The sequence below is a fragment of the Sus scrofa genome, chromosome X, assembly GCF_054392235.1.
Source record: "Sus scrofa isolate SSC_HxYL_T2T_F1_AM1 chromosome X, Sscrofa_HxYL_maternal_Yorkshire_Landrace_v2.0, whole genome shotgun sequence".
Classification (NCBI taxonomy): domain Eukaryota; kingdom Metazoa; phylum Chordata; class Mammalia; order Artiodactyla; family Suidae; genus Sus; species Sus scrofa.
In genome coordinates, this window is record NC_139401.1 from 64,302,162 (window position 1) to 64,328,342 (window position 26,181).

The 26,181-nt window shown below is 36.8% G+C and overlaps 1 protein-coding gene across 13 annotated transcripts in view; it reads right to left on the reverse strand.

Annotated features, from left to right (window-relative positions):
• Positions 1 to 26,181, reverse strand: part of OPHN1 (oligophrenin 1) — a 631,870-nt gene that overhangs the window by 311,386 nt on the left and 294,303 nt on the right. For all 13 annotated transcript variants that reach the window (XR_002340743.1, XR_014835159.1, XR_014835161.1 and 10 more), the window contains exons 7-11: positions 16,190 to 16,300; positions 13,289 to 13,393; positions 11,065 to 11,194; positions 8,157 to 8,260; positions 1,170 to 1,261 (exon numbers count right to left, since the gene is read on the reverse strand). Coding sequence is in view for 8 of the 13 variants with exons in the window: in XM_085007358.1 (XP_084863484.1) it covers positions 1,170 to 1,261; positions 8,157 to 8,260; positions 11,065 to 11,194; positions 13,289 to 13,393; positions 16,190 to 16,300 (542 nt within the window). In the remaining 5 variants the exon portion in view is untranslated. The remainder of the gene's footprint in view (positions 1 to 1,169; positions 1,262 to 8,156; positions 8,261 to 11,064; positions 11,195 to 13,288; positions 13,394 to 16,189; positions 16,301 to 26,181) is intronic.

Consider the following 26,181-nt stretch of genomic DNA (forward strand, 5'->3'; position numbering starts at 1 on the left):
GATGCAAAAAAATTTACTTTCATTTAAGGCATGTTGATGCTTCAGAGTCAAAGACATTAAAAGGTTCATGAAAAGGAAGCCATGGCCAATAGTCACTTTCCCCTTCCTACTGGCCCTGAAACTCGGTGGGGGGGGGGTGTGAGTGACAGCTTTATGTCTACAGGTAACAATGTTGACTATTATAGCCTCTTTCTTTGGGACCATCCATTCTTAACAAAGAAATCAGACAGATTTATAAACATAAATTTAAAATAGGGAAATGAACTAACAATTACTTATTCCCAGCCAAAAATTAATGCCCTATTTTCTTAGTCTAATCTATATGATTCCAGTCACTGATATTTTTGTTCATATGTTATTGTAATTCAACCTTCAAGTTACTTCCTAGCAATCTGATCATTTTGTTAAATTCTATTACATTACTCAGTGTCTAATATATAGAAATAATGGGCTGAAATAAAACATAGAAATACATTTACTCAATGAATTTGGATGAACCTCCCAACTATATAACATAACCTTTTTCCAAAGTAACTCCAAATGCTCTCATTTTAAAATTTAAAGGTTAAATTCCCCTCTAACAAAAGTGTCCAGGTTGAAAAAAAAACAAAAAGAAGGCACTGGAGAGAAACAAATGTAACCAAGGCCAAAGTTGCAAGCCTTTGCTAAAATCAGAGTTGATAATCAAACTATTTCCACTTTACATAAATATCTGCAAAGTAGGCAAAGTCTGTATCATGTTTGTACCAAATGGGGAAAAAAAGACTCCCCAACACCACTACCACCCTTCACCCAAACTACTTCCCCTTAAATATGGGTTCCAATTCTCCTGTTCTTATATATTAGGAAATAAAAAGAACGAGTTTTGTTATCCTGTTCTTTTTGCAGCATCACCAAATGCTAACCTTCCGCATATACAAAAGCAAATTAAATCCTAGGAGTAACCATTTCTGCCTAGAGCAGGTGAAGCAAAGCTGACTGACCCTTGAATAGAGATAACCAGCTCTGGGCCATTCCTAACAGAGATCCCTGTGAAGGGCAGCCAGAAAGCCAAGACAATAATGTCATGAATAGATTTGCTCATTTTTATCAACAAAAGATGAAAGAGGAAAATAAAATACCTACCTAGGCACATGGGAACTCTGCCAATTCACATCAACACAGCTTACCTTTCATTGGTTTCTATATCAAAACAGAATCTCTTGTCAATAGACTCGGTCTTCCTTCTCACACAGTACTTCAGGGTTAAATCCAAGGGCCCCTGATATAAGAGAAGTATTAATAGCCAATTTGAAAAAAAAATACACAGAAGCTTCTTTTGTCTATCACAGTGTCCTCAGTGTCACTTGGAAAGCATCTGTCAGGGCAGCAGGAACCTTAATGTTTAGTCTCATTGAGAACCTTTTCCCCTCAAATGGTATTTGCAGCAAGGTGGCAGATGGTTTCTCTCTGCTACAGAAATCAATGGCTGAGTCCAGAAGAAAATGCTCAGATAAGTCAGTGCTCTTTTCCAAGTGTGGTAGAAACTCATTAAATGGCATGTGAGGAATGTGGAAGAAATGGGATAACCAAATGGCATTAAGTGTATAGAATAAAATTTTCATGAGATTTCTAGGTAGAGAGGTTGCAATGGGTAAGTGGCATTTTGAAACCCTCCTTCCAGTAAAGTGGCAGATAGAAGAGGGGAGGAAAATATTTTTCTCTCCCTACTTCCAGAGTCTTTAAAATGATGGGAATTGCAAAAGCAATCTCTCCAAAGATAGGGTAGGAGTAGGGAAAATAATCACATTTGTGTAACAGTCAAGGGGGCACTTGTTATTTCATATGTGCAGGATAAGGTGGACCAACCTTAGTATTGTGGGAACTTAACAAGGCCACTGTGTCCACAGATTAAAATTCAACAAATCCCTTATTGTTCAGGTTTCCCTCGATTACCTCAACAGAGACAATGTGGTACAGTGCCTCATTTTATGCTAAGTTTTTTAAACCACCTTTCATCCTAACAACCCTCAGAAGAATGTGAAACTCAGAGAGGTAAAGTGGTTTTCTCAAAGTCAACCAAGTCAGTATAGTAGAAATATCAATAAACCAGGAAGTTTAAAACCTGGGGTCTTGGAATTCCTTTTGTGGCTCAACAGGTTAAGGGGCTAATGTTGTCTCTGTGAGGATGAGGGCTCAATCCTGGCCTTGCTCAGTGGGTTAAGGATCTTACGTTGCTCTAAGCTGTGGTGTAGGTCACAGATGCAGCTTGGATCTGATGTTGCTGTCACTGTGGTTGTAGGACAGCAGCTGCAGCTCCAATTTGACCTGGAAACTTCCATACGCCACAGGTGTGGCCATAAAAGAAGATAAAACAAAAACAAAAATGAAAACACACAAAAGAAACCTGGGGTCTTATCTCAGTTATGTCATTTACTAGCTATGTGGCACAGGGTAAATCATTTTCCCTCTCTGAATATAAACTTCACAATCTAATACATGAGAATAATACTACCCACCTTGCTATCTCAAATTCAGAAACACTATCCAAAAGCCAGGTTTGTGCCTAGACACCATACCATCAAAACTGGCCCAGAGAGCCATAACCCAATACTTCCCTATCACTGGCATACTCAAGCCCTTTGCAGGCCTATCCTTTTCCTGTTCCTGCAATATAAAAACACAACTCTATAGTCACCTTTCAATCTGCTTTCCCAACTCGACCACTTAGGATGGCAAGCATTATTAGTCTTACAATATGAAAACAATTAACAACACCATGTACTCGCCTTTCCTCTTTAAACTCTCAACTCCCTCAGATTTGGTGATGTCACAGCTTTCATGATTCCCAATTTGCATATACTGTCTCCTCCACTCCAAATGACTTTATCTATATTCTCATACTTGTTCTACAAATTGTAGCTCACCTTTCATTTCTTAAAAAATCCTTCTCCAGTACCATATGTTGTCTACTATGTGTTTTTCACATTGTATTACAGCTTCTTTTTTTTTTTTTTTCTTTTTTGGCTTGTTAGGGCCACACCCGTGGCATATGGAGGTTCCCAGGCTAGGGGTCTAATTGGAGCTGTAGCCACTGGCCTACGCCAGAGCAACATGGGATCCAAGCCACATCTGTGACCTACATCACAGCTCACGGCAACTCCAGATCCCCAACCCACTGAGCAAGGCCAGGGATCGAACCTGCAACCTCATTGTTCCTAATCAGATTCGTTTCCACTGCACCACAATGGGAACTCCTACAGCTTCTTTTTTGCATGTTTGATTTCCCCACTTGATTGAAAATTCCTCAAGGATGTGGGCAGTGTCTTATTTATCTTTATATCTCTAGTAAATAAAGAGTTGGTACTTAATAAATATTTATTGACATTATCATCCTTGCCATTTTTTCAGATGAGAAAAATGATACTGAGCAACATTAAGTAATTTACTCAAGATCACAATTTACTAAGGCACAAAACTAGGATTTGAAACTAGTTCTTGAGACAAGAGTGTCCAAGATGGTGGAGCAGAAAAACCCTGAGTTAACCTCCTCACAGACAGACCAAAATTACTATTTACAGAGAAACTGTAGATGAGAATGACCTGAAGACTAGCAGAAAATCTTTTCTACAACTAAAGATATAAAGAAGGAAACAGAGTTCTCTTGTGACACAGCAGGTTAAGGATCTGCTATTGCCACTGCCTTGGCTTGGGTTGCTGCTATGGTGCAGGTTTGATCCCTGGTCAAGGAACTTCCATCTGTCATGGGTGCAGCCAAGAAAAAAAGAAGGAACCACAGGTAGGAGGGACATGGGCATGATATAGTAAAGGCTCAAACCCCTGGGTACATGATACACAACTGGAAAGATACTTACAACTGCAGAATTTATCCCTAAGAAGCAAGGGGTCTGATCCCCAGATCAGACTCCCAATCAAGGGGTCCTGCGCTGGGAAAACAAGGCCTCAGAAGAACTGGCTTTGAAAGCCAGCAGGGCTTGCTTTGGGAGAGCCAGAGGGCTATAGGATTAGATACTCTGTTTTTAAAGGGTGCACCCAAAAACTTACATGCTCCAAGAACCAGGACAGAAGCAGTAATTTGAAAGGTGCCTGGGTCAAATCCACTTGCTGATATTAGACAGCCACCCAGAGAGACAGGAGGCAGCTAGAAATCACCCTGGGGATATAGACACTGGTGGCAGCCATTTTGAAAAGGTAATTGTACCATAAGGGCACAGATGCTGGCAAGTACCAATCTGGAGTCCTCCTTCTAGATTATTATAAATGTCAAACCTGGCCCCACCCACCAGTGTGTGGGCACAAGTACTGGGATACACCAGGCCAAGCAACCAGCCATATAGGGATATAGCCCCACTCACCAGTAGGCTAATAGAGGTCTAGGTTCCCCTGGATACCCAGCCACTTTAGGACCCAGCCCCATCCAACAGAAGGCACAGGACTGAGCCCTGCCTACAAGTAATCTAACACAAGCCCCAGGCACTGGCCTCACTCTCCAGTAGGCAGGCACCAGCCTAGGACACATGAGACCCAACAATGCCCACCACTGTGCTGAAGCTAGGTTTAAAATATACCATGGCCTGCAACCAGATTACCCATGATCCAGTCTCAATGAACATCATGCTGACACCAGGCCCCAGGTCTCAGCTTGACCAAGCAGCAAGTTGATATCTGCTCTGGGACCCTCCCTTTGGGACCCACAAGAAGCCAATCATTGACCTTGTCATGCCCTTCAGCGAGCCATATATGGATATAGCCCATATAGCAGGACACAACCTTAAATATCAATAGGCAAACACCTGTTCTCTGTGATAATTGCAGCTTTAATTACAATAGCCAAGATATGGAGGTTCAACCTAAGTTTCCATTGAATTATGAATGGATAAAGAATATAAGGTATATATACACAATGGAATATTATTCAGCCATACGGAAGAATGAAATCTTGCCATTTGTTACAACATGGATGGATCTAGAGGGTATAATGCCAAGTGAAAGAAATCAGACAAAGAGAAATATAAAATGATTTCACTCATATGTTAAACATAAAAATTAAAACAAATGAACCAACATAATTAAACAGAAAAGAGTCACAGATGCAGAGAACAAATAGGTGGTTGGCAGAGGAAAAGAGAGTGGGAAGGAATGTGAGAAATAGATGAGGAAGATTAAGAGGTATAAAGTTCCAGTTACAAAATAAATGAATCACAGATATGAAATGTATAGTGTAGTGAATATAATAAAAAATTATGTAATATCTTTACATGGTGACAATAGCTAAACTTATGCTGATCTTTTTATAATGCATAGAAATATTGAATCACCATGTTGTCCACCAGGAACAAATATAGTGTTGTGGTGCAGGTCAATTATACTTGAAAAACAAACTAATAAACTAACTAATAGAAAAAGATATCATATTTGAGTTTACCAGAGGTAGGAGGTGGGGGAATGAGGAATTGGACAATGGCATCTAAAGTTATAAACTTTCTGTTATAAAATAAATAAGTACTAGGGGTGTAATGCATAATATGATTAATATAATTAACACTTCTGTATGTTATACATGAAAATTGTTAAGAGAGTAAATCCTAAGAGTTCTCATCACAAGATTTTTTTCTTTTATTTTGTATCTGTATGAGATGATGTATATTCAGTAAATTTATTGTGGTAACATTGCATAATATTCCTTATGCTGTACATCTTAAACTTATACAATGTTGTATTTCAGCTATATCTCAGTATAACTGGAAGGGGTAATATTTAATATGAAGAATGAATGAATGAATAAACAAATAAATAAAACCAGTTACCGAGATTCAAAATGTAGCCCTCTCTCTTCTTACCACTTTCTTGGCAGAGAATCTTATAAAATAGTATTTGGGATTGTGCTCTGTAAATTGAGCAGAACAACTCAAATGGAAGTTGATAAGCTGAACTAATAGGGGACACTGGTAAGTACCGTAGTCAGAAGAGGGTTAATTCTTCCATCTTCAAATTGGGCTAATGATACTTCGCAATGCTGCTGAGAGAGTCCATGAGGCACATGACAAAAAAATGTCTAGCTCAGTGCCTAGGATACAGCAGACATTCAATAAATAGTGGCTTTAATGGTGTTATCATTATTACAGTCACACTTATTTGTATCCTTTACCTTTCTAAAACACAAACTAGTAAAAGGAACTGAGTCAGAGAACTGATAAGAAGAAATCATCCATATCTCAATTTAGGGAAATTCAAGTAACTACTTCCACCTCCTCTTTTTTCTAAATGGAGAACTAAGTTACTCTTTCCATTCCATAAAGAGTCCCATATTAAAACTTCTTAGGCTAACACTATTGCAGTTTTGCAAGCAACCACTCAATGAAAAGGGCAGAGGGAAAGAACAACCTAATGAAGGGCTTGCTCTCATCTGCTAAGAAGCTATGCAAGTGGTATCTGCTGCCTCTGGCTTGAGCTTTGCAGTAAGACCTGTTTAAGAAAGGAACTTTAAAGTCCAAGATTCAGAAAGCAATGTGTATACCAAAAGAAAAGAAAGAGACTACAAAATAGCATTGCTTATAAACACTTATCAGATACATAAGTTAAGTTCTGATAGAATTGGAACAAATTCTGTGCTACAGCATAATTTATTGGAACCACATAGAAAGGTTTTTTGGGGAGTTCCTGCTGTGGTGCAATGGGATCAGCAGCATTTTGGGAGAGCTGGGACACAGGTTTGATCTCCAGCATGGCACAGTGGGTTAAAGATCCGGGGTTGCCACAGCTGTGGCTTAAGTCACAGCTGCAGTTTGCTTGGATCTGATCCCTGGTCCAGGAACTCCATATGCTATGGGGCAACCAAAAAAAATTTAAAAATATAAAATATTAAAAAAACCCCTAAGCCCTCAAAAAACAAACAAACAAACAAAAAAAGAAAGAGAAGAAAGGTTCTCTGGCAATTGTCAGGCTGGAAACTAAGGTGAGTTTTGGAGTCATAGATGAGTAAGTGGCCCACACAGAAACATGGATGAGAGGTCTGAGTTCTGGAAACCCCATCTGGTATACTTCATTAGAGACGCATCCCATGTCTAATCCACATTTAAAGTAGAGTGGCAAAACGTGTGGTTAAAGACAAAAAAGAAAAGCAGTTTTCCAATAGCCTCCCATCAAATCTCAGTCCTCTAATTTCCTATGAATAAGCCATACAAGAGAGATCTTCCATGGAAAGCACAAGCAATGGAGAAAAATTGGCCCTCGAAGTCTCAAAATTTCTGCCTATCGAAGCTTATGCACCATAACTTTTAATGCTAACAAGGAACCGTGTTTCACTTTGTAAACAATTTGTAAATAATGGAAATCCTTAAAAATTATGCCCTAAAACCTTGTCTGAGAGAAAAAGGAACACATGAAACTACTTTTAGAATATGAATATTCAGGATAGCAGCTTTTATCTTAGGAAATGTTTGTGTGTTGGTGTGTGTGCCTCTGTGTTTGTGTGTGTGAGTTCCCAAAGCCCCCACAAAGATAGGCAAAAGCGAGATGACAAATTTTTTTTAGCTGGGTGGTCAAATACACATATAATATATGATTATGATATAATATAACAATATAATATTTATAAAATATGGTTCTTCTAGGTAAGCAAACTATAGTCTCAGTATGTTAAATTCATCTTGCCATTTTGGGGAGTAGGGAAAAGTCTGGAGGGTAGAATAAGAGGCGTTAACTGCTTAAAGACATTTGAGCATTACATACAATGCAGGGTACAGATTATTCCAACTTTAGGCAACAGACACACTCCTTTAAAAACGGAATTTTGGAAAATGGTTTATATTTTAAACACTTGGTATTTAAAGGAACACTATAGTAGAGCTGCCTTAAAGGTAAGTTATACTCTCCTCCCCCAATTTAACCATACTTTTGCAAATTTTCTTTGTATAGTATGGTAGATACTTATAATAATTTAATAAATGATCTGAAAGGGTACAGGTACTTTCAGAAGGCCCAGCATCATTAACAGAGATTTTTTTTTTCATTCTGAGTAGTACTGCCCAATGCAAACTTAGACCAAGGAGAACATATGAAGTCACGGCTTCACATGACAGTGGTGAACTTGATTCTTTGACATGAACTCAGTCACAGAGGCATTTCCAAAAAATTTGGCACAGAAAATAACCGACCTGCTGCTTAGCACCTGGCTTCTGTTCCATAGGCATCATAGTGAGTGTTTTGGTCTCCTTCTCATATTGGCAGTAGTATTTCACCCAGGATATTCCCAAAGCCCCTACAAAGATAGGCAATAGTGAGCGGATAAAGTAAATATTTTGGCTGCATGGTCAGTCCACCCCAAGAGAGAAGTTGTGTTCAGATAGCTTATTCTTCATGATCATAACACAGATCTTTCCCCTGAACTTCAGCCCCACAGTGCCACCTGCCCACTACACATTTAGATATCCTAAGTCTCATCAACTGTTCTCCACCTCTGCTCTGGCTTGCTCCAAACCACTTTCCTTGCCACGCTTCCTGTGAATGCTCTTGCTACCCATGCTATTGTATGAGCTGGAAATATCTCTAATCTTCTGCGGTTCCTTCACTGTAAATCTGTTCTATTTGATTGGTGGTTGGGTTCTGTCCATTCTATCCCCTACATGTCTCTCCCTCCACCTCTTTTAGAACTGAATTCATTCAGGTCCCTATTGCTAACTTTCTAAAAAATGTCTTATATTTCAAACAAAAAAAAATTCACTATTTCTCTAATGAATTATTTCAGTGGCCTTCTCTCTGGTTTTGCACATCACTGATCACACCTTTTTAATCCATTCTATACTCTTTTGATATATATATCATATATAATAATATACATATATATCATTCCTCTTATTATAAACTGCCCATGGCTTTCCTACTCTGTACAAACTCCTTAGGTTGGCTCACAAAGCCTTTTATAATATTTACCTTTCCAACTTTGTCTTTTACCACCTTCACCTCCATGCTCCTGTCCCCTTCAATTACTTTCAGTTATCAAAAAATAGGTGGCAATATAATGTACAGTCCAAGTTCAAGACACATTTGAGAGTGAATAAGGAACTATTAATAATTACATCAGGAAAACAAGTGTAAACCAGGACTGTTCTTGGCACACCAAGACTACAAAGAACTACAACCTCACACATCTCTGTGTCTTTACTCATGCAGTGGTATAGACTTTGAATTTTCTACAACCTTTTATTTACCTGTCAAACTCCCACTCATAATTCAAGTTTCACTTCACAAATCACTTCCTCAGTGGAGCACTTAGATATGCCCCAAATGCAGTGCTCAACACATTTCATTGTAATTATTTATATACTTGTGTCATCTTCATCAGACTGTGAAATTCTATTTTACTTTATTTTATTTTATTTTTGCTTTTTAGGGCTGCACCCTTGGCATATGAAAGTTCCCAGGCTAGCAGTCGCATCAGAGGTACAGCCGCTGGCCCATGGCACAGCCGCAACAACGTGGGATCCAAGCCACATCTGCGACCTACACCAGAGCTCACAGCAACACTGGATCCTTAATCCACTGAGTGAGGCCAGGGATCGAACCCGCATCCTCATGGATACTAGTCGGAATCGTTGGCACTGCACCACAACAGGAATGCCCGACTGTGAACTTCTTGAAGGCAAAAATCAAGTTTCATTTATTTATTTATTTTTTGCATCACCAGTGCACTGCATGTCATCTGGCAAAAAGGATTCTTAATAATAAGCATATACTCAATTAAGTAGCAATGTCATAACCATTTGACAAATTAGAAAACTAGGGCCTAGAATGATCACATAGTTAGTTGATATTAGAGCCAAGATTACATACCCATTATTCTCTGTGCTTCTTTTTTTAAATATAGCAGTGGTTCACATCGAGGGGCACTTTTGGCTCCCAGGGGGCATTTGGCAATGCCTAGACATATTTTAGGTTATCACACCTGAAGTGTGCTTTTTGAATAAATTAGGGAGGGGCCGTAGATGCTTCTAAACACCCTATAACGCACAGGATGAGCAACCAAAACAAAGAATGGCCCAGCCTGAAATGTCAATAGCACTGAGATTGAGAGATCCTCCAACAAAGAGGAAAAGAGATGAACCTGACAAATGGAAGAACACATCTTTGAAAACCTTCACAATGAATTACTATAAGGGAAGGAAAGCATGGTAATATCACTGGTGAAATACCATGCTTTGTGTATTTCAGTGGGTTTTGCCACTGGTAACCTCTGGGTAGCCTCTTCTGTCTACTCATCAGGTAGAATGATTCTGATTAGGGACTGAAATTATAGGCTTTGAGGACATTAAGTCATAGTCCAAAAGGAAAATCAAATGGCAAACATAGGTTTACATAACATTATTCAGGAGGTAGGAAAGCTTGAACCCTCTGCAATTCTCAATGACTGGATAAGTTAACTCATTTTTCTTGGTTAACAATGAACTACTGCCTTGCTCACTGAAATCACATTGGTTTTGTAGTGCTTTAAGGGCAGGCTTGTAAACCTAAGGTGGTGGAAACTATAAGATATAGTTGTAGTAGCATAGGTTTTGGCATTTCACAAACCTGAGTTACTCTGAGGCCTGCTACTTGATAGTTGGGTAACTTTCAACTAGTGGATCCCTCTAAGCCTCAGTGGCTTCATGTGTAAAATGGGTATGATAAAGTGGTTTCAAAGATTATATGAGATAGTATACTTAAAGCACTTAACACCATGCCTGGCACATAGTAGGTATAATAAATATTATTTTATACTTCCTTTCTCCTACATCCTTTTCGCTTCAGTCAAAGAATCATTGAAAGGATTAAGCAATTAACAATCTCCATCTTGCATTTCAGAGAAAACATTAGGTTTTATCATCCCAGAGCCTTATTAGACAAATCCATAACCTCCTCCTCCAATTTCTCCTTCCTTTCTATTTTCTCTATTCCCATGGTGCTCTCCAAAGAAGTGTAGCTGGCAGGGGTCTAAGAACTATGTGGGTGCCTGGAGTTTGGACAGACCAAGTGGCACTGGGTGCAAGCCTATGGAAACCCAGTGGGTATCCCTATATTCCCACACACATTTCTCTTGGGTATAGAGATAGCCTTCGATGGTTGGCTGTCCTGGAAGTTTGCATGTCTGAGGAGCTTCTTTCATCCTTTTCTTAAGTTCTTCCATCTCTTCTCGGGTACTGGAGAAATGATTTCTTGTCTGTCAAGACATTAGCATCATAATCATTACCATAATCATCATCATCATGAATAAGTAATCACTGGCCAGAGATCAAATGCAGAATTGTCTTGGCTTTCATCATGTGCTACAACATACCAAAAAAATAAACATTGAGTGGTATAGTAACCAGAAAGAAATTTAGTGGTGTTTAACAGTAATAAAGATTGAAAGAAAAAGAGAAACATAAATAGCATTGTACCCATAAAACCACATCTGGGAGACTTTTTTCCTAATGGAAATCACATAGGCTCCAATAAATAAAGACTAAGAATTCTGAGCATCAGGCTGACCCTTGCCTTACAGAAAAAAGGAGATTATAAAGAAGGTTCCCAAAGATAATATTATCAACTTCTGAATTATCCCAGAAGTAAAGCCACTGCCTACTTGACTCTGAACCAAATTCTGACCATTCAAATAAAATATATGATAGGGTGTTCTCTTTTGAACGTAAGTCAGCAGAAAACTTAGGTTCTCATGCCCATGAATAATAAAAACTAATGGTAAGAAGTAATATATTTGAAACCCCACACAACTAAAACACAATGGCACAAAACAGTTTGAAATGCGGGTATGAAAATCACTAGAGATAAGTCTATAGTGTTTTCTTTTTCTTTTTACAGCTGCACCTGCAGCATATGGAAGTTCCTGGGTCAGGGGTTGAACTGGAGCTGCAGCTGAGGCCTAGGCCACAGCCACAGCAATACCAGATCCGAGCCACATCTGTGACCTATGTTGCAGCTTGCAGCAATGCTGGATCCTTAACCCACTGAGAGAGGCCAGGGGTCAAACCCACATCCTCACAGAGACAACATCAGGTCCTTAACCCACTGAGCCACAACAGGAACTCAATCTTTAGTGTTTAGCCTCAAGACTGTCACACGGTGTCAGTGAAAAAGTTGATGTGGGCTGCCCTATCTAGTTGGACTCAATCAGTAGCTGGTCCTTTAAGTGAATTTGCCATATATATACATATACATATATGCAAAGGATTATTGCTAAACTCATACTTGTCAAGTTATATATAGGGGAAGATTCAAGTGATAAACCCAGTTATAATATTCAGTAAATCAGAATATAGGGGCTATAATATGCTGGTAAAGGAGAGTAGTACCAAAAAAGAAAAACAACAATAGCAACACCACCTGAAAGTCACTATTCTCCTAAACAACCAAGTAAAGTTTATTTTTACTGCAACTTAGCAACTATTTTCATCTAAAAATACATATATAAATTTTATGCAATGTAACAACAAGTCCAAAACCATTACCTCAATGATACCTTCTTTTATTGTACCAGTCAATTATTCCACTCTCTGTGCTTCTTTAAATTTCTTGGTCTTAACTCCACTGTAGTACTTTTCATAGGTAATTATGTATCTCTGTTTATTTGCCTCTGCTCCGAGAGACTGTGTATGACTTGAAGGTAGAAAAACTAATGTGCCTCATTATGGCATGTTCAGTGCTTTTTACAATGCCTGGCATAAAGCATATGTTCAATATATCCCTAGACATTTGTTAAATGTTGGTTAAATAAATAAATGAGAGAAATAATACATATGACAAGGAAATTGCCTAAGCCCAAGTACAAGAAACAGCATGGCAAAGAAGGTAGAGAAAAACCTTTTAAAATATTTTATTTAACTGTAGTAATGTAGTGAGAAAAGGAATGAGAAAAGGGAAGACAGGGGAAAACAGGCATTCGTGGCAATAAAATCTGCACAAGAGTGTCTTGACTAACTAGCAGGGAAGTAACATAAGATCTGTGCTAAGCAAGCCTATAGCTGAGTGATCTGGGAAAAATGTAGTAAATTGGTAACACGTAATAAATGTTGGATAGATAGAAGTTTCAGTGAGTGGAAATGTGGATTTGAACAATAGTCAGCCTCATCAACAGGGAAGAGTTGAAACTGAAAAAGTAAGAAAAGTTTAGTACCCTTAAAACATCTGTGATCTACACCAAGTGTCCTAACAAATTGGCTGAGTTGTAATAACCTAGAATTCCAAGATCTAGACATTGGGGCTAAAATCCAACTGGAATGCAGAGAAAGGCGAAGAAACCCACATGCAAACTCACATTCTGTAAACTGAGCTGGAGCTGCTGTTTATAAGGGAGGAAATCCTGTGTGAGCTCCACAGTCAAGCTGTTGGAAATGAAGAGGCTATGAAGAAAGGCCAAGACCTAGGGAAAATGTGTAAAAATAACTTTATCACCAGCACCTTCTCATTTATCAAATAAAGGAAACAGATGCATGAAAGAAAACCTTCACACAGTGTTTATCCAGTATAGTATTAAAAGCAGTCATGCAAAAAAAAAAAAAAACCCATAGGTTTATACATAGCTATTTTCTTATGTTAAACGCTTTCACTGGACTCAGTTCCATAAAATAAGAACTAGTAACAAATTTATTCATTAATACCCTTTTCAGATAGCATATAAAATCATTCATAATGTGGACAATATGAGACTAGACAGTTTCTTTATATCTTAAAACTGGCACAAAGTAGGTATTCAATAAACATTTGTTGATAAAAAATAAATGGATAAATGAATTAAGTAATATTCTACACCATAATGAAGACTGTAATAATGCTAAAAGGTCCAAAGGCTTTGATCCAATTTTCAAAATAGAAATGTTTCAGGGAGGTGGGGAAGTGTTGCAGAAGAAGACACACAAATGATCGATAAAATATATTTTTATATTTTTAATGTTCAACCCCATTAAAAATCAAACACATACAAATAAAAGCAAAAGAAAATACAATTTTCATGCATAAATATTTTAAAAACAATACTTGGGAGTGCCCATTGTGGCTCAGTGGGTTATGAACCTGACTAGTATCCATGAGGATGAGGGTTCTATCCCTGGCCTCGTGCAGTGGGTTAAGGATCTGGTGTTGCCACATGCAGCACAGGTAGCAGATGTGGCTCAGATTCAGCGTTGCTGTGGCTGTGGTGTAGGCTGGCAGCTGCTAGCTCTGATTCGACCACTAGCCTGGGAACTTCCATATGCCACAGGCGAGGCACTAAAAACAAAATAAAATAAAATATAAATATAAATATAAAATAAAAACAATGCTTAATTCTGGCAATCATAAACTGTAATAGGAAGTAATAAAAACTGCTTTTAGAAATTAAACAGGTGAGCACATATATAAATATGCACACACATATATATATACACAAACACAAACCAAAATTACATATAAACACATATAAAACTATGTACACACAAATGTACTACACGTGTGTATGTACATATATACATAAATACATATGAGCATGTGTACCACACGCACAGTCATATATACATTCTTATTTCCCTCCCAAGCTTTCCAATCTCAGGAAATGACAATATCACCCACCCAATCAAGCAGGAAAGTAAAGATTCTGATTTCTTTCACTCACACCTCAATCCAGTAAATCAGTAACTCCTATCATTTTTGCCTCCAAAGTATATCTCCAGTCAAATCATTATCTTCTATTTCTACTCCTAGCATCCTAACCTAAAGCAACATTTTTGCTTGCCTAGACCACTATGGTAACCACATAACTGGTTTCTTCATTTCCACAAACACCCCCTTCCAAACCATTTGCCACACAACAAAATCAGCTCATGCTGTATCCTATTTAACACTCGTCAGTGATTTTTCTATGATACTTAATAAAATCCAACCCCCGTGCCATGCCTACAAGTCCTATGCCTTCCCATCAGATATTATATCCTGCCACTCTCCTTTTCTCTCACCAGTATCTAAAGTCACTAATCTTTTCATTATTATTTACTAACACATCATTATTTACTAACTTAAGGAATGTGCACATGTGTTTTTCTGTGTCTAGAATGTTCTTTCCCCACTATTCACATTGCCTCATCTTCTTTCCTTAGATCTCATAGTAAATGATACTTTTAGAAGTCCTCTTTGACCACTTGATTCAAAGTAGCTGTTTGTTCTAATTCTTTGTTTTAGTCTTTATGCATATCCTCCTTTCTGTACCATGACAGTGTAGCCTTCTTAAAGATAGAAACTGAGTCTTTTTTACTATAGGAAACTCAGTGTTTAGCCCAATGCCTGGCACATAACAGAAGCATAATAAATGCTTATTAGACAAATGAATAAATACTTGTTTACACATATACATATGCAGATATACACCAATGTGAGCAAAGATATACATGGACACAGGTATACACGCTCAAGTGTTATACACACACACACACATGCATACATTTGTATACACACTCAAATCTACAGGTACACATACACAATAGATAGAAAAAGGAATATAGTAGAAACACAGGGAATTTAGGAGGGGAAATGCCACAATGTTAACAGTGATCACCTCTATATGGGGATTTATTGCATTTGTTTTCTTTTTCATATAATTTTTTAGCTTTCCTGCAATTGTTTTTACATTGTTTTCTACAATGTTTTTATAATAAATAAAAGTTGTTAAAATTCAACACAGTTGTCAAATTAAAGCACATCATTCTTATAATAAACTAAGGAGATTTAAATCGAAAAAATTTCAAAATATAGAAGTAAAAATAGTGAATGGGAAGTCATTGAATGCAAGGGACATGGGTTCCTAGGACACTGTCTGGGATATGATAGGTACTCTCAGAAAATTTATAAAATTTTGAGAAGAAAGAAGGAAGGAGGTCAAGGTTAACTTAAAGGTGATGGAGAAGTAAAGGGAGGGGAGGAAAAAGGAGGAAAAGAAAGAGAAAGAAAAACCACAGCTACATAGAGAAAATGGAAGAGGAAATAGGTTCAGGAGGGTGAGGAAGAGTGAAAGAGAGAATATTAGTGAGAGAGCATAGTTAATGCAAGCTGTATACTTTTCTGACATTCACTATTAAGCACTGACTATCTTTCACATTATTTGAGACTCTAATTATATAATCACATTTCTCCATATTTACCAAACACTTGATAAATATTTTTAGACTATTGATCAATAGAGAAAACTTACTGGCTCCACAATATTGAACTTCTTAGACTCCTGAACTTCCTGGATTTGATAAACATAATCAAGGGAGGACTCAAAGAAATTGTGCCTCTCCTTGTCCACCTGGAGGTCTGCCTGTAAAGAAGGGTAACAAATGTTACACATTGGTTAGTCATTCATGCAAGTCAATGCTTGAGGAGTCAATAAAATGCTAGGGAGAGAGGAGAATTATGCCACCAAGTAGTGATCTTATCCTTTCATTTTACAGATAGGGAACATGACACCAAAATATAAAAAGTGACTGATACAGGATTTTCAGTTTCTCACCTGACAAGTAAGAAGCTTGGAAGTTATTGCACCCTCATACAAGGAAAAGCTGAGTAAGTTGAGAATCAACATCTCTTCTTAAAACCAACAGAGAATTAAAAGCAGAGGGAAAACCACTGCCTTAAAAATTGGATAGAGTTGATTATGGAAAATCATTACCAGAGCAGAAGCCTGTTTCTGCAGCCACTATCAAGGTTTATTTAAGAATAGCTCTCTAAAGAAATCCAAAGGTAATAGGGAAGACAAAAAACAAAGACACAACAGGAAATACTGGCCTCTGACAAAATACCTATAGCAAAAAAAAAAAAAAAAAAAAAAAAAAAAGAATAGCTTAACTCCTAGTCAGATAAGCATAAAATTTCACAATAAAAGCATTTTTACCTCAGTTCCTTTTACCCAGGACAATATGTTCAGCTTTCAACAAGATATTATGAGACATGCAAAATGGCAAAACAACATTAACATTATATGACATTATATTAAAAAAAGGCAAAACAAATAAACACAGCCTGAAATATAAAGAACTAAGCTCGGAATTAAATGCAAATAAGGCAGAGATGGTGGATGCTGGAATTATAAGACCAGGGATTACAGAGCAAATGAAAAAGAGGACAATACATATAGACTCATGTGTAATATAAGCAGACACATGAAATTCAAATAAATAATCAAAGGAAATGATAGAGATTGCAAGCATTAACAAAAACAAAAAATGCTTTTAGTGAGCTCATCAACACACCTAAATGGACAAGGCTAAGGAAAGAATGAGTGAGCTGCATATATACCAAGAGGAACTTTGAAAACTGAAATGTAAAGAAAAAAGGAATTAGAAAGATTAAGTAGAATATTCAAGAAATATTAGAAAATTACAAAAGGCATAAGATACACTTACTAGGAATGTCAGAAGGAAATGATGGAAAAAGAAGATATATTTAAAGTAAAAATGACTGAAAACTTTTTAAATTAAACACAAATAAAGACAGATTGAGAAAACTAAGAGAATAATAGCAGACTAAATACCAAAAAATCTATACAAAGTTATGTCATGTTCAAAGTGTAGAAAGTCAAGAACACAGAGAAAATCTTTAAAGAAACAAGAGAAAAAAAAACCTTATCGAAAGAGGAGTAAGGATAAAACTTTGATTTAAAAATATGCAAAAAGAAGAGAGTAGAGTGAGATATTTAAGAGACTGAAATTTTAAAAATCACAAAATTAGAATTTTGTATCTAGTGAGATTATCTTTTTAAAAAAAGGAAAATTAAATAGTTTATCAAACAACAAAAACTGAAAGATTCTGTTGCCAGAAGACTTGGAATCCAAGAAATGTTACAATTAAGTTCATCAGACAGAACAAAAATGACATAGGTCAGAAATATTTACAAACATAAAAGACAAGAAGAGTGTTAGAGGAGGAATGAATGAAGGTGAAACAAAACCTTATGTTTTTCTTATTCTTAATTTATCTTACAAATAAGAGTTTCTCATAAATAATAATTTCAACAATGTATTTGGTGATTACAAATTATGAAAAAAATGAAATGAATGACAGAAATTTTATCAGAGACTGAAGGGAAAAACTCAAAGTACTTTGTTATAAAGTGCCTATACTACTCACAAAGCAAAAAGTAATTTGAAAGTAGACATGTTCTTAAGTCAATCATCTGTCAATGCACATTTGGGCTGTTTCCATGTCTTGGCCTTTGTGAATAGAGCTGCAATAAACATGTGGGTGCATGTGACTATTTCAAGGAAAGTTTTGTCCAGATATATGCCCAAGAGTGGCATTGTTAGGTCATATGGTTGTCCTATGTACAGTTTTCTAAGGTTTGTCCATACTGATCTCCACAGTGGTTGTACCAGCTTACATTCCCACCAACAGTGCAGGAGGGATCCCTTTTCTCCACACCCCCTCCAACATTTGTTATTTGTGGACTGATTAATGATGGCCATTCTGACTGGTGTGAGGTGGTATCTCATGGTAGTTTTGACGTGCAATTCTCTAATAATTAGGGATATAGAGCATTTTTTCATGTGCTTGTTGGCCATCTGTATATCTTCAATAAACAGATGATTGGATTAAGAAGATGTGGTTAAGTAGAAGGAATACTACTCAGCCATAAAAAAGAATGAAATAATGCCATTTGCAGCAACATGGATGGAACTAGAGACTCTCATCCTGAGTGAAGTAAGTCAGAAAAAGGAAGACAAATACCATACGATATCACTTATACCTGGAATCTAATATATGGCACAGATGAATCTTTCTACAGAAAAGAAAATCATAGACTTGGAGAATAGACTTGTGCTTGCCAAGAGTGAGGGGGAGGGAGTGGGATGGATTGGGAGCTTGGGGTTAAGAGATTCGAACTATTGCATTTGGAATGAATTAGCAATGCGATCCTGCTATGTAGCACTGGGAACTATGTCTGGTCAATGATGATGGAACATGATATTGGGGGGAAAAAAGTGTATACGTGTATGTATAACTGGGTCACCATGCTGTACAGTAGAAAAAAAATAATGTGTTGAAAAAAAAATAATGTGTTGGGGATCTAAAAATAAATAAATAAATAAATGAACAATAAAGTAGATATGGCTTAACTGTAAATAAATTGTGAAAACACTAGAATAACCAATAAAAAAAAATTAAAGAAAAATAAAGTTGACATGCCAAAACAGGACACAAAATGTAATCATATAAATTTTTTTCTTTTAATTTTTTATTGTGATTTCCCTAATAAGATTTTTTTCTACTGTACAGCATGGTGACCCAGTTACACGTACACGTATACATTCTTTTTTCTCCCATTATCATGCTCCAGCAACTCCACGCTTGAGCATATATCCGGACAAACTATCTTCAAAAAAGACACAAGAACCCACATGTTCATTGCAGCAATATCACGGAAGCCAAGACATGGAAACAACCCACAATTTTTAATTTAGAAAAGGGAATGCTGAACAAATATATGCCAACAAATTTGACAATCTGGAAGAAATAGACATTTTTCTAGAATCTTACAGCCTGCCAAAACTGAATCAAGAAGAAACAGACCAACTGAACAGACCAATCACTAGAAATGAAATTGAAGCTGTCATAAAAACACACCCTAAAAATAAAAGTCCAGGACGAGATGGCTTCACAGGCGAAATCTAACAAACATACAAAGAAGATCTGGTACTGAGGCTCCTTAAACTTTTTCAAAAGGTTGAAGAAGAAGGAACACTCTCAAAGACATTCTATGATGCCACCATCACCCTCATTCCAAAACCAGACAGAGATACCAGCAAAAAAGAAAACTATTAACCAATATCATTGATGAATACAGATGCAAAAATTCTCAACAAAATCTTAGCCAACGAAATCCAACAACATGTCAAAAAGATCATACACCATGACCAGGTAGGGTTCATCCCAGGTTCACAAGGATGGTTCAACGTATGAAAATCAATCAACGTCATATACCACATTAACAAAAGAAAAGTAAAAAACCATATGATCATCTCAATAGACGCAGAAAAAGCATTTGACAAAGTCCAAAATTCATTCATGATCAAGACTCTCACCAAAGTGGGTATAGAAGGAACATTCCTAAACATAATCAAAGCCATTTATGACAAACCCACAGCAAATATCATACTCAATGGAAAAAAAACTGAAAGCCTTCTCACTCAAATCTGGAACAAGACAGGGATGCCCACTCTCACCACTGTTATGCAACATCGTTTTGGAAGTTCTAGCCACAGCGATTAGACAAACAAAAGAAATAAAAGGCATCCATATAGGAAGAGAAGAGATCAAAATGTCACTGTATGCAGATGACATGATAGTATACATAGAAAACCCTAAGGACTCAACCCAAAATCTACTTGAACTGATTAATAGATTCAGCAAAGTAGCAGGATATAGGATTAACATTAAGAAATTAGTCACATTTCTATATACAAACATGAAATATTAGAAAAGAGATACAAAAATACAATACCTTTTAAAATTGCACCTCACAAAATCAAATACCTCGGAATACACCTGACCAAAGAGGTAAAGGACTTATATGCCAAAAACTTTAAAACATTAATCAAAGAAATTAAAGAAGATGTAAAGAAATGGAAAGATATTCCAAGCTCCTGGGATGGAAAAATCAGTATTATAAAAATGGCAGTACTACCCAAAGCAATCTACAGATTCAATGCAATACCTATCAAATTCCCCAGGACATTTTTCACAGAACTAGAACAAACAATCCAAAAATTCACATGGAACCACAAAAGACTCCAAATCACCAAAGCAATCCTGAGAAACAAAAACCGAGCAGGAGGCATAACTCTCCCAGACCTCAAGAAATATTACAAAGCCACAGTCATCACAACAGTGTGGTACTGGTATCAAAACAGACAGACAGACCAATGGAACAGAATAGAGAATCTGGAAATAAACCCTGACACCTATGGTCAATTAATCTTTGACAAGGGAGGCAAGAACATAAAATGGGAAAAGGAAAGTCTATTCAGCAAGCATTGCTGGGAAACCTGGACAGCTGCATGCAAAGCAATGAAACTAGAACACACCCTCACACCATGCACAAAAATAAACTCCAAATGGCTGAAAGACTTAAATATACGACAGGACACCATCCAACTCCTAGAAGAGAACATAGGCAAAACACTCTCTGACATCAACATCCTGACTATTTTCTCAGGTCAGTCTCCCAAAGCAATAGAAATAACAGCAAAAATAAGCCCATGGGACCTAATCAAATGGACAAGCTTTGGCACAGCAAAGGAAACCAACAAGAAAACAAAAAGACAACTTTCAGAATGGGAGAAAATAGTTTCAAATGATGCAACCGACAAGGGCTTAATCTCTAGGATATACAAGCAACTTATACAACTCAACAGCAAAAAAGCCAATCAATCAATGGAAAAATGGGCAAAAGACCTGAATAGACTGTTCTGCAAGGAAGATATACAGGTGGCCAGCAAACACTTGAAAAAGTGCTCAACATCGCTGATTATAAGAGAAATGTAAATCAAAACTACCATGAGATACCACCTCACACCAGTAAAAATGGCCATCATGAATAAGTCCACAAATAACAAGTGCTGGAGGGGCTGTGGAGAAAAGGGAACCCTCCTGCACTGCTGGTGGGAATGTAAACTGGTATAGCCACTATGGAGAACAGTTTGGAGATACCTTAGAAATCTATACATAGAACTTCCATACGACCCCACAATCCCACTCTTGGACATATATCCAGACAAGAGTTTCCTTGAAAAAGACACATGCACCCGCATGTTCATTGCAGTACTATTCACAATAACAAAGACATGGAAATAACCTAAATGTCCATCGACAGATGATTGTATTAGGAAGATGTGGTATATATACACAATGTAATACTACTCAACCATAAAAAAGAAAGACATAATACCATTTGCAGCAACATGGATGGAACTAGAGACTCTCGTCTTGAGTGAAATAAGTCAGAAAAAGACAAATACCATATGATATCACTTATAACTAGAACATTTCCACAGAAAAGAAAACCATGGACCTGGAGAATAGACTTGTTGCCACCTGGGGGGAGAGGGAGGGAGTGGGAGGGATCGGGAGCTTGGGGTTATTGGATACAACTTGGAATGGATTTACATTGAGATCCTGCTGAGTAGCATTGAGAACTATGTCTAGATACTTATATTGTAACAGAACAAAGGGTGGAAAAAAATGTATACATGTTAAGTATACATGGCCCCCATGCTGTACAGTGGAAAAATAAATAAATAAATTCAAATAATAAAAAAAGAAAAAAAATAAACATAAGGTAACAATAACCCACTGTTTAATTAAACAAGGCCATTAGGCTAAGGTGACTCTTAATGCCATGGTGGCTTATATGAGCAAGCCAAAATCTAATTCTGTAAATACCACAAAGTTATTAAATCAAAACCTAATGACAACCAATCAAAAACAGCTAACTAGACTGTAACCTATAGTCAATCAATAATTTCATTGCTTTGCTTCTGCCTTTTTTATATCAAAGTCTATCCCTAAGCTACTGTAGGTGGATCACATACAAAAAAAAGGGGGGGGGAATGCAGAAAAAGAATGGAAGAGAAAAAAATAATAAAGGCAATGAATAGAAAATTACCAAACATGGTAGATATTTATCCAACTATATCAATAATCACTTTAAACACACCAAATAAAAGGCAGAGACTGTCAGGGAACATAAAAATGAGTCAATTATATGTTATATATAAGATCTAATTTAACAAAGATAGAGGAGTTCCTGTTGTGGAATAGTGGATTTAGAATCTGACTGCAGTAGCTCAGGTATTTGTGGAGGCACAGGTTCAATCCCAGCCTGGTGCAATGTGTTAGAGCATCCAGCACTACCACAGCTGCAGCAGAGGTCGCAGCTGGGGCTCAGATTCAATTCCTGGCCCAAGAACTTCCATATGTCGTGGGTACAGCCATAAAATTTTTTTAAAATATCAAAAATAGATTAAATAAAGGTATGAAGAGGCTTGTATCAAGACGGAGGATGAAGGAGGATGCAGAGGTCATATCCTACAATGAACACATCAAAAATACATTTACTTGCAGAACAATCCTCATTGAAAACTAACTGGAGACTGGCAGAAAAAAAAACCCTATACTAACTACCAAGGCTATAAGAAAGATACATGCAGAACTGGGTAGGAAAGGAAGAAAAGAAATCAGGTGGGCAGCCATGCCCTAGGAGGAAACTCAGAGGAAAAGAGAGGTTACATGGGTGGAAATTTTTCCTGGGGAGTGAGTTGTTCAGGCCACATATTGGACACCCCAGCCCTGAGGTAAAAAAACAAAGGAAGACAAGCCGCCATGGCTGGTTGGGCCAGTGGGACTACCAGGAGGGCTGTGGGATTCTGCTCCTGAGGAGTACATGAATATTGGCTTGCTCCTTAAGCAAGGCAGAAAGGGCAAATTAAAACGATGTCTAGCTGACTGGTTTCCTGTGACTACCCTGGTACACACGCCATCCTGAGTTGAGTGAACACTCCAGCACCGTTTGCTTCAAGTCACAGCTCCACACTAGGTTCAGGACTGCTATTACTATATGATCCAGCAATTCCACTGTTGGGTGTACATCCAAAACAAAAATGCTAATTTGAAAAGACAATGCACTCCAATGTTCATAGCAAAATTATTTACAACAGCCAAGATATGGAAGGTAACCAAGTGTCCATCAAAAGAACAATAATAAATAAAGAAGATTTCATACACACACACACACACACACACACACACACACACACACATAAAGGAATATTACTCAGCTATAAAAAATGAATTTTGCCATTTGAAACAAAATGGATGTACCTAAAGTATTTTATGCTTAGTGAAATAAGTCAGAAAGGCAAATATGCTATCTTGTTACTTATATGTGGAATCAGAAAAATAAAATAAATGGACGTAAATGACAAAACAGAAATAGACTCACTAATATAGAGAAACAACTACTGTTCACCAGTGGGGAAGGATAGGGCAAGATAGGGACATGGGATTAAGAGATACAAACTGCTATGTATAAAATAAACAAGGAACCAGGATATTTTGTACATCACAGGGAAATATAGACATTATTTTGTAATGATTTTAAATGGAGTATAACCTTAAAATTGACAATCACTATGGTCTTTACCAGAAACTAATATATTATAAATCAACTATAGTTAAATTAAACATAATTTTTAAAATTTAAACATTTTTAAAAGTAAAGGTATAAATAGTCCATGCTAACAAAAATCAAAGAAAGCTGGACTAGCTATATTAACTTCAGATAAAGGAGACTTCAGAGCAATAAAGCTATCAGGGAAAAAAGTGGGGCATAATGTAATGACAATTCTCCAAGAATACATAACAACCCTTATTATGTATAACAGAACAACATAACACATGAGGTAAAATGATACAGAACTGCAAGAAGAAATAAAGAACTACACTAATAAGAGTCGGAGACTTCAATATTCCTCTATCAGTAATTGACAGATCCCTGGAGTTCCCATCATGGCTCATTGGTATTGCAACCAACTAGTATCCATAAGGACACAGGTTAAATCCCTGGCCTTGCTCAGTGGGTTAAGTGATCTGGCATTGCTGTAAGCTTGGTGTAAGTCTCAGATGCAGCTCAGATCTGGCATTGCTATGACTGTGGTTGAGGCCTGCAGCTGTAGCTCCAATTTGACCCCTAGTCTGGGGACTTCCATATGTCATAGGTGCAGTCAAAAAAACAAACAAACCAAAAAAAAAAACCTGAAAAAATTGACAGATCCAACAGACAAAAAGTAAGTACAATTATAACTCATTTTACTGTGCTTCAATTAACTCTGCTATGAAAACATTGTGTTTTTTATAAACTGAAGGTTATAGCAATCCTGAATTGCCTGATGATGGTTAGAATATCATAGCAATAGAATATTTTTAAATTAAGGTATGTACATTTTTTTAGACATAATGCTAGTGCTTATGCCATGGATACATACAGTGTAAATGTAACTTTTATATGTATTCAGAAACCAAAAACTCATGATATTCATAATATTGCAATATTCACTTTATTGTGGTAGTGGCAGTCTATAACCAAACCAGCAATATCTCCTCCAAGGTATGCTTGTGAAGACGTAATTGAACTGAACACCACAAATAATTGACTAGATGTAATCAACATCTATAGAACATCTCCTTTAACAGCTTATTTTTAAGCTAACATGAAACAATCACAAAGATCAATCACATTCTGGAACATCTGAAAAAATTTAAGAGAATAGAAATCATAAAAAGTATGATCACAGATCACAATTAAATTATACTAGAAATTAAAAATAAAAAAATAGCTTGAACACACCAAAATAGCAGGAGATCAAGCAGCACATTTCGAAAGGGTTCTTTAGAAGCAAACACAACATTGTAAATTAACTATACCACAATTTTAAAACAAGAAGTCTAAACTGTGATTTAAACTTCCAAAAAACAAAAATCCAAGAACTAATGGCTTCCCAGGCAAATTCTACCAAATATTCAGACAAAAGATAACATCTACTCCCCTGAAACGCTTCCAAAAAAATTCAGAGGAGGAACACTCCCAAGCTTATTCTATAAGGCCACCATCACACTGATACCAAAACCAGAAAAAGACACCACACACACACACACACAAATTACAGGCCAATATCACTGATTAACATAGATGCAAAAGTTCTAACAAAATATTAGCAAAACGAATCCAACTATGTATTAAAAGAATTATACACCATGATCAAGTAGGATTTATTCCAAGGATGCAAGGAGTCTTCGGTATCCACGAATCAATCAGTGTAATATACCACATCAACAAACTGAAGAATAAAAGCATATGATCATCTCGATAGATGCAGAAAAATCTTCTGACAAAATTCAACACCCATTTCTGATAAAAACTTTCCATAAAGTAAGCATAGAGGGACTCTACCTCAACATAATAAAAGCCATATATGACAAACCCACAGCTAACATCATTCTCAATGGTGAAAAACAGAAAGCATTTCCACTAAGATCAGGAACAAGACAATGATGTCCACTCTTACCACTGTTATTCTATGTATTTTTGGAAGTCTTAGCCACAGTAATCAGAAAAATAAATAAATAAAAGGAATCCAAATTGTAAAA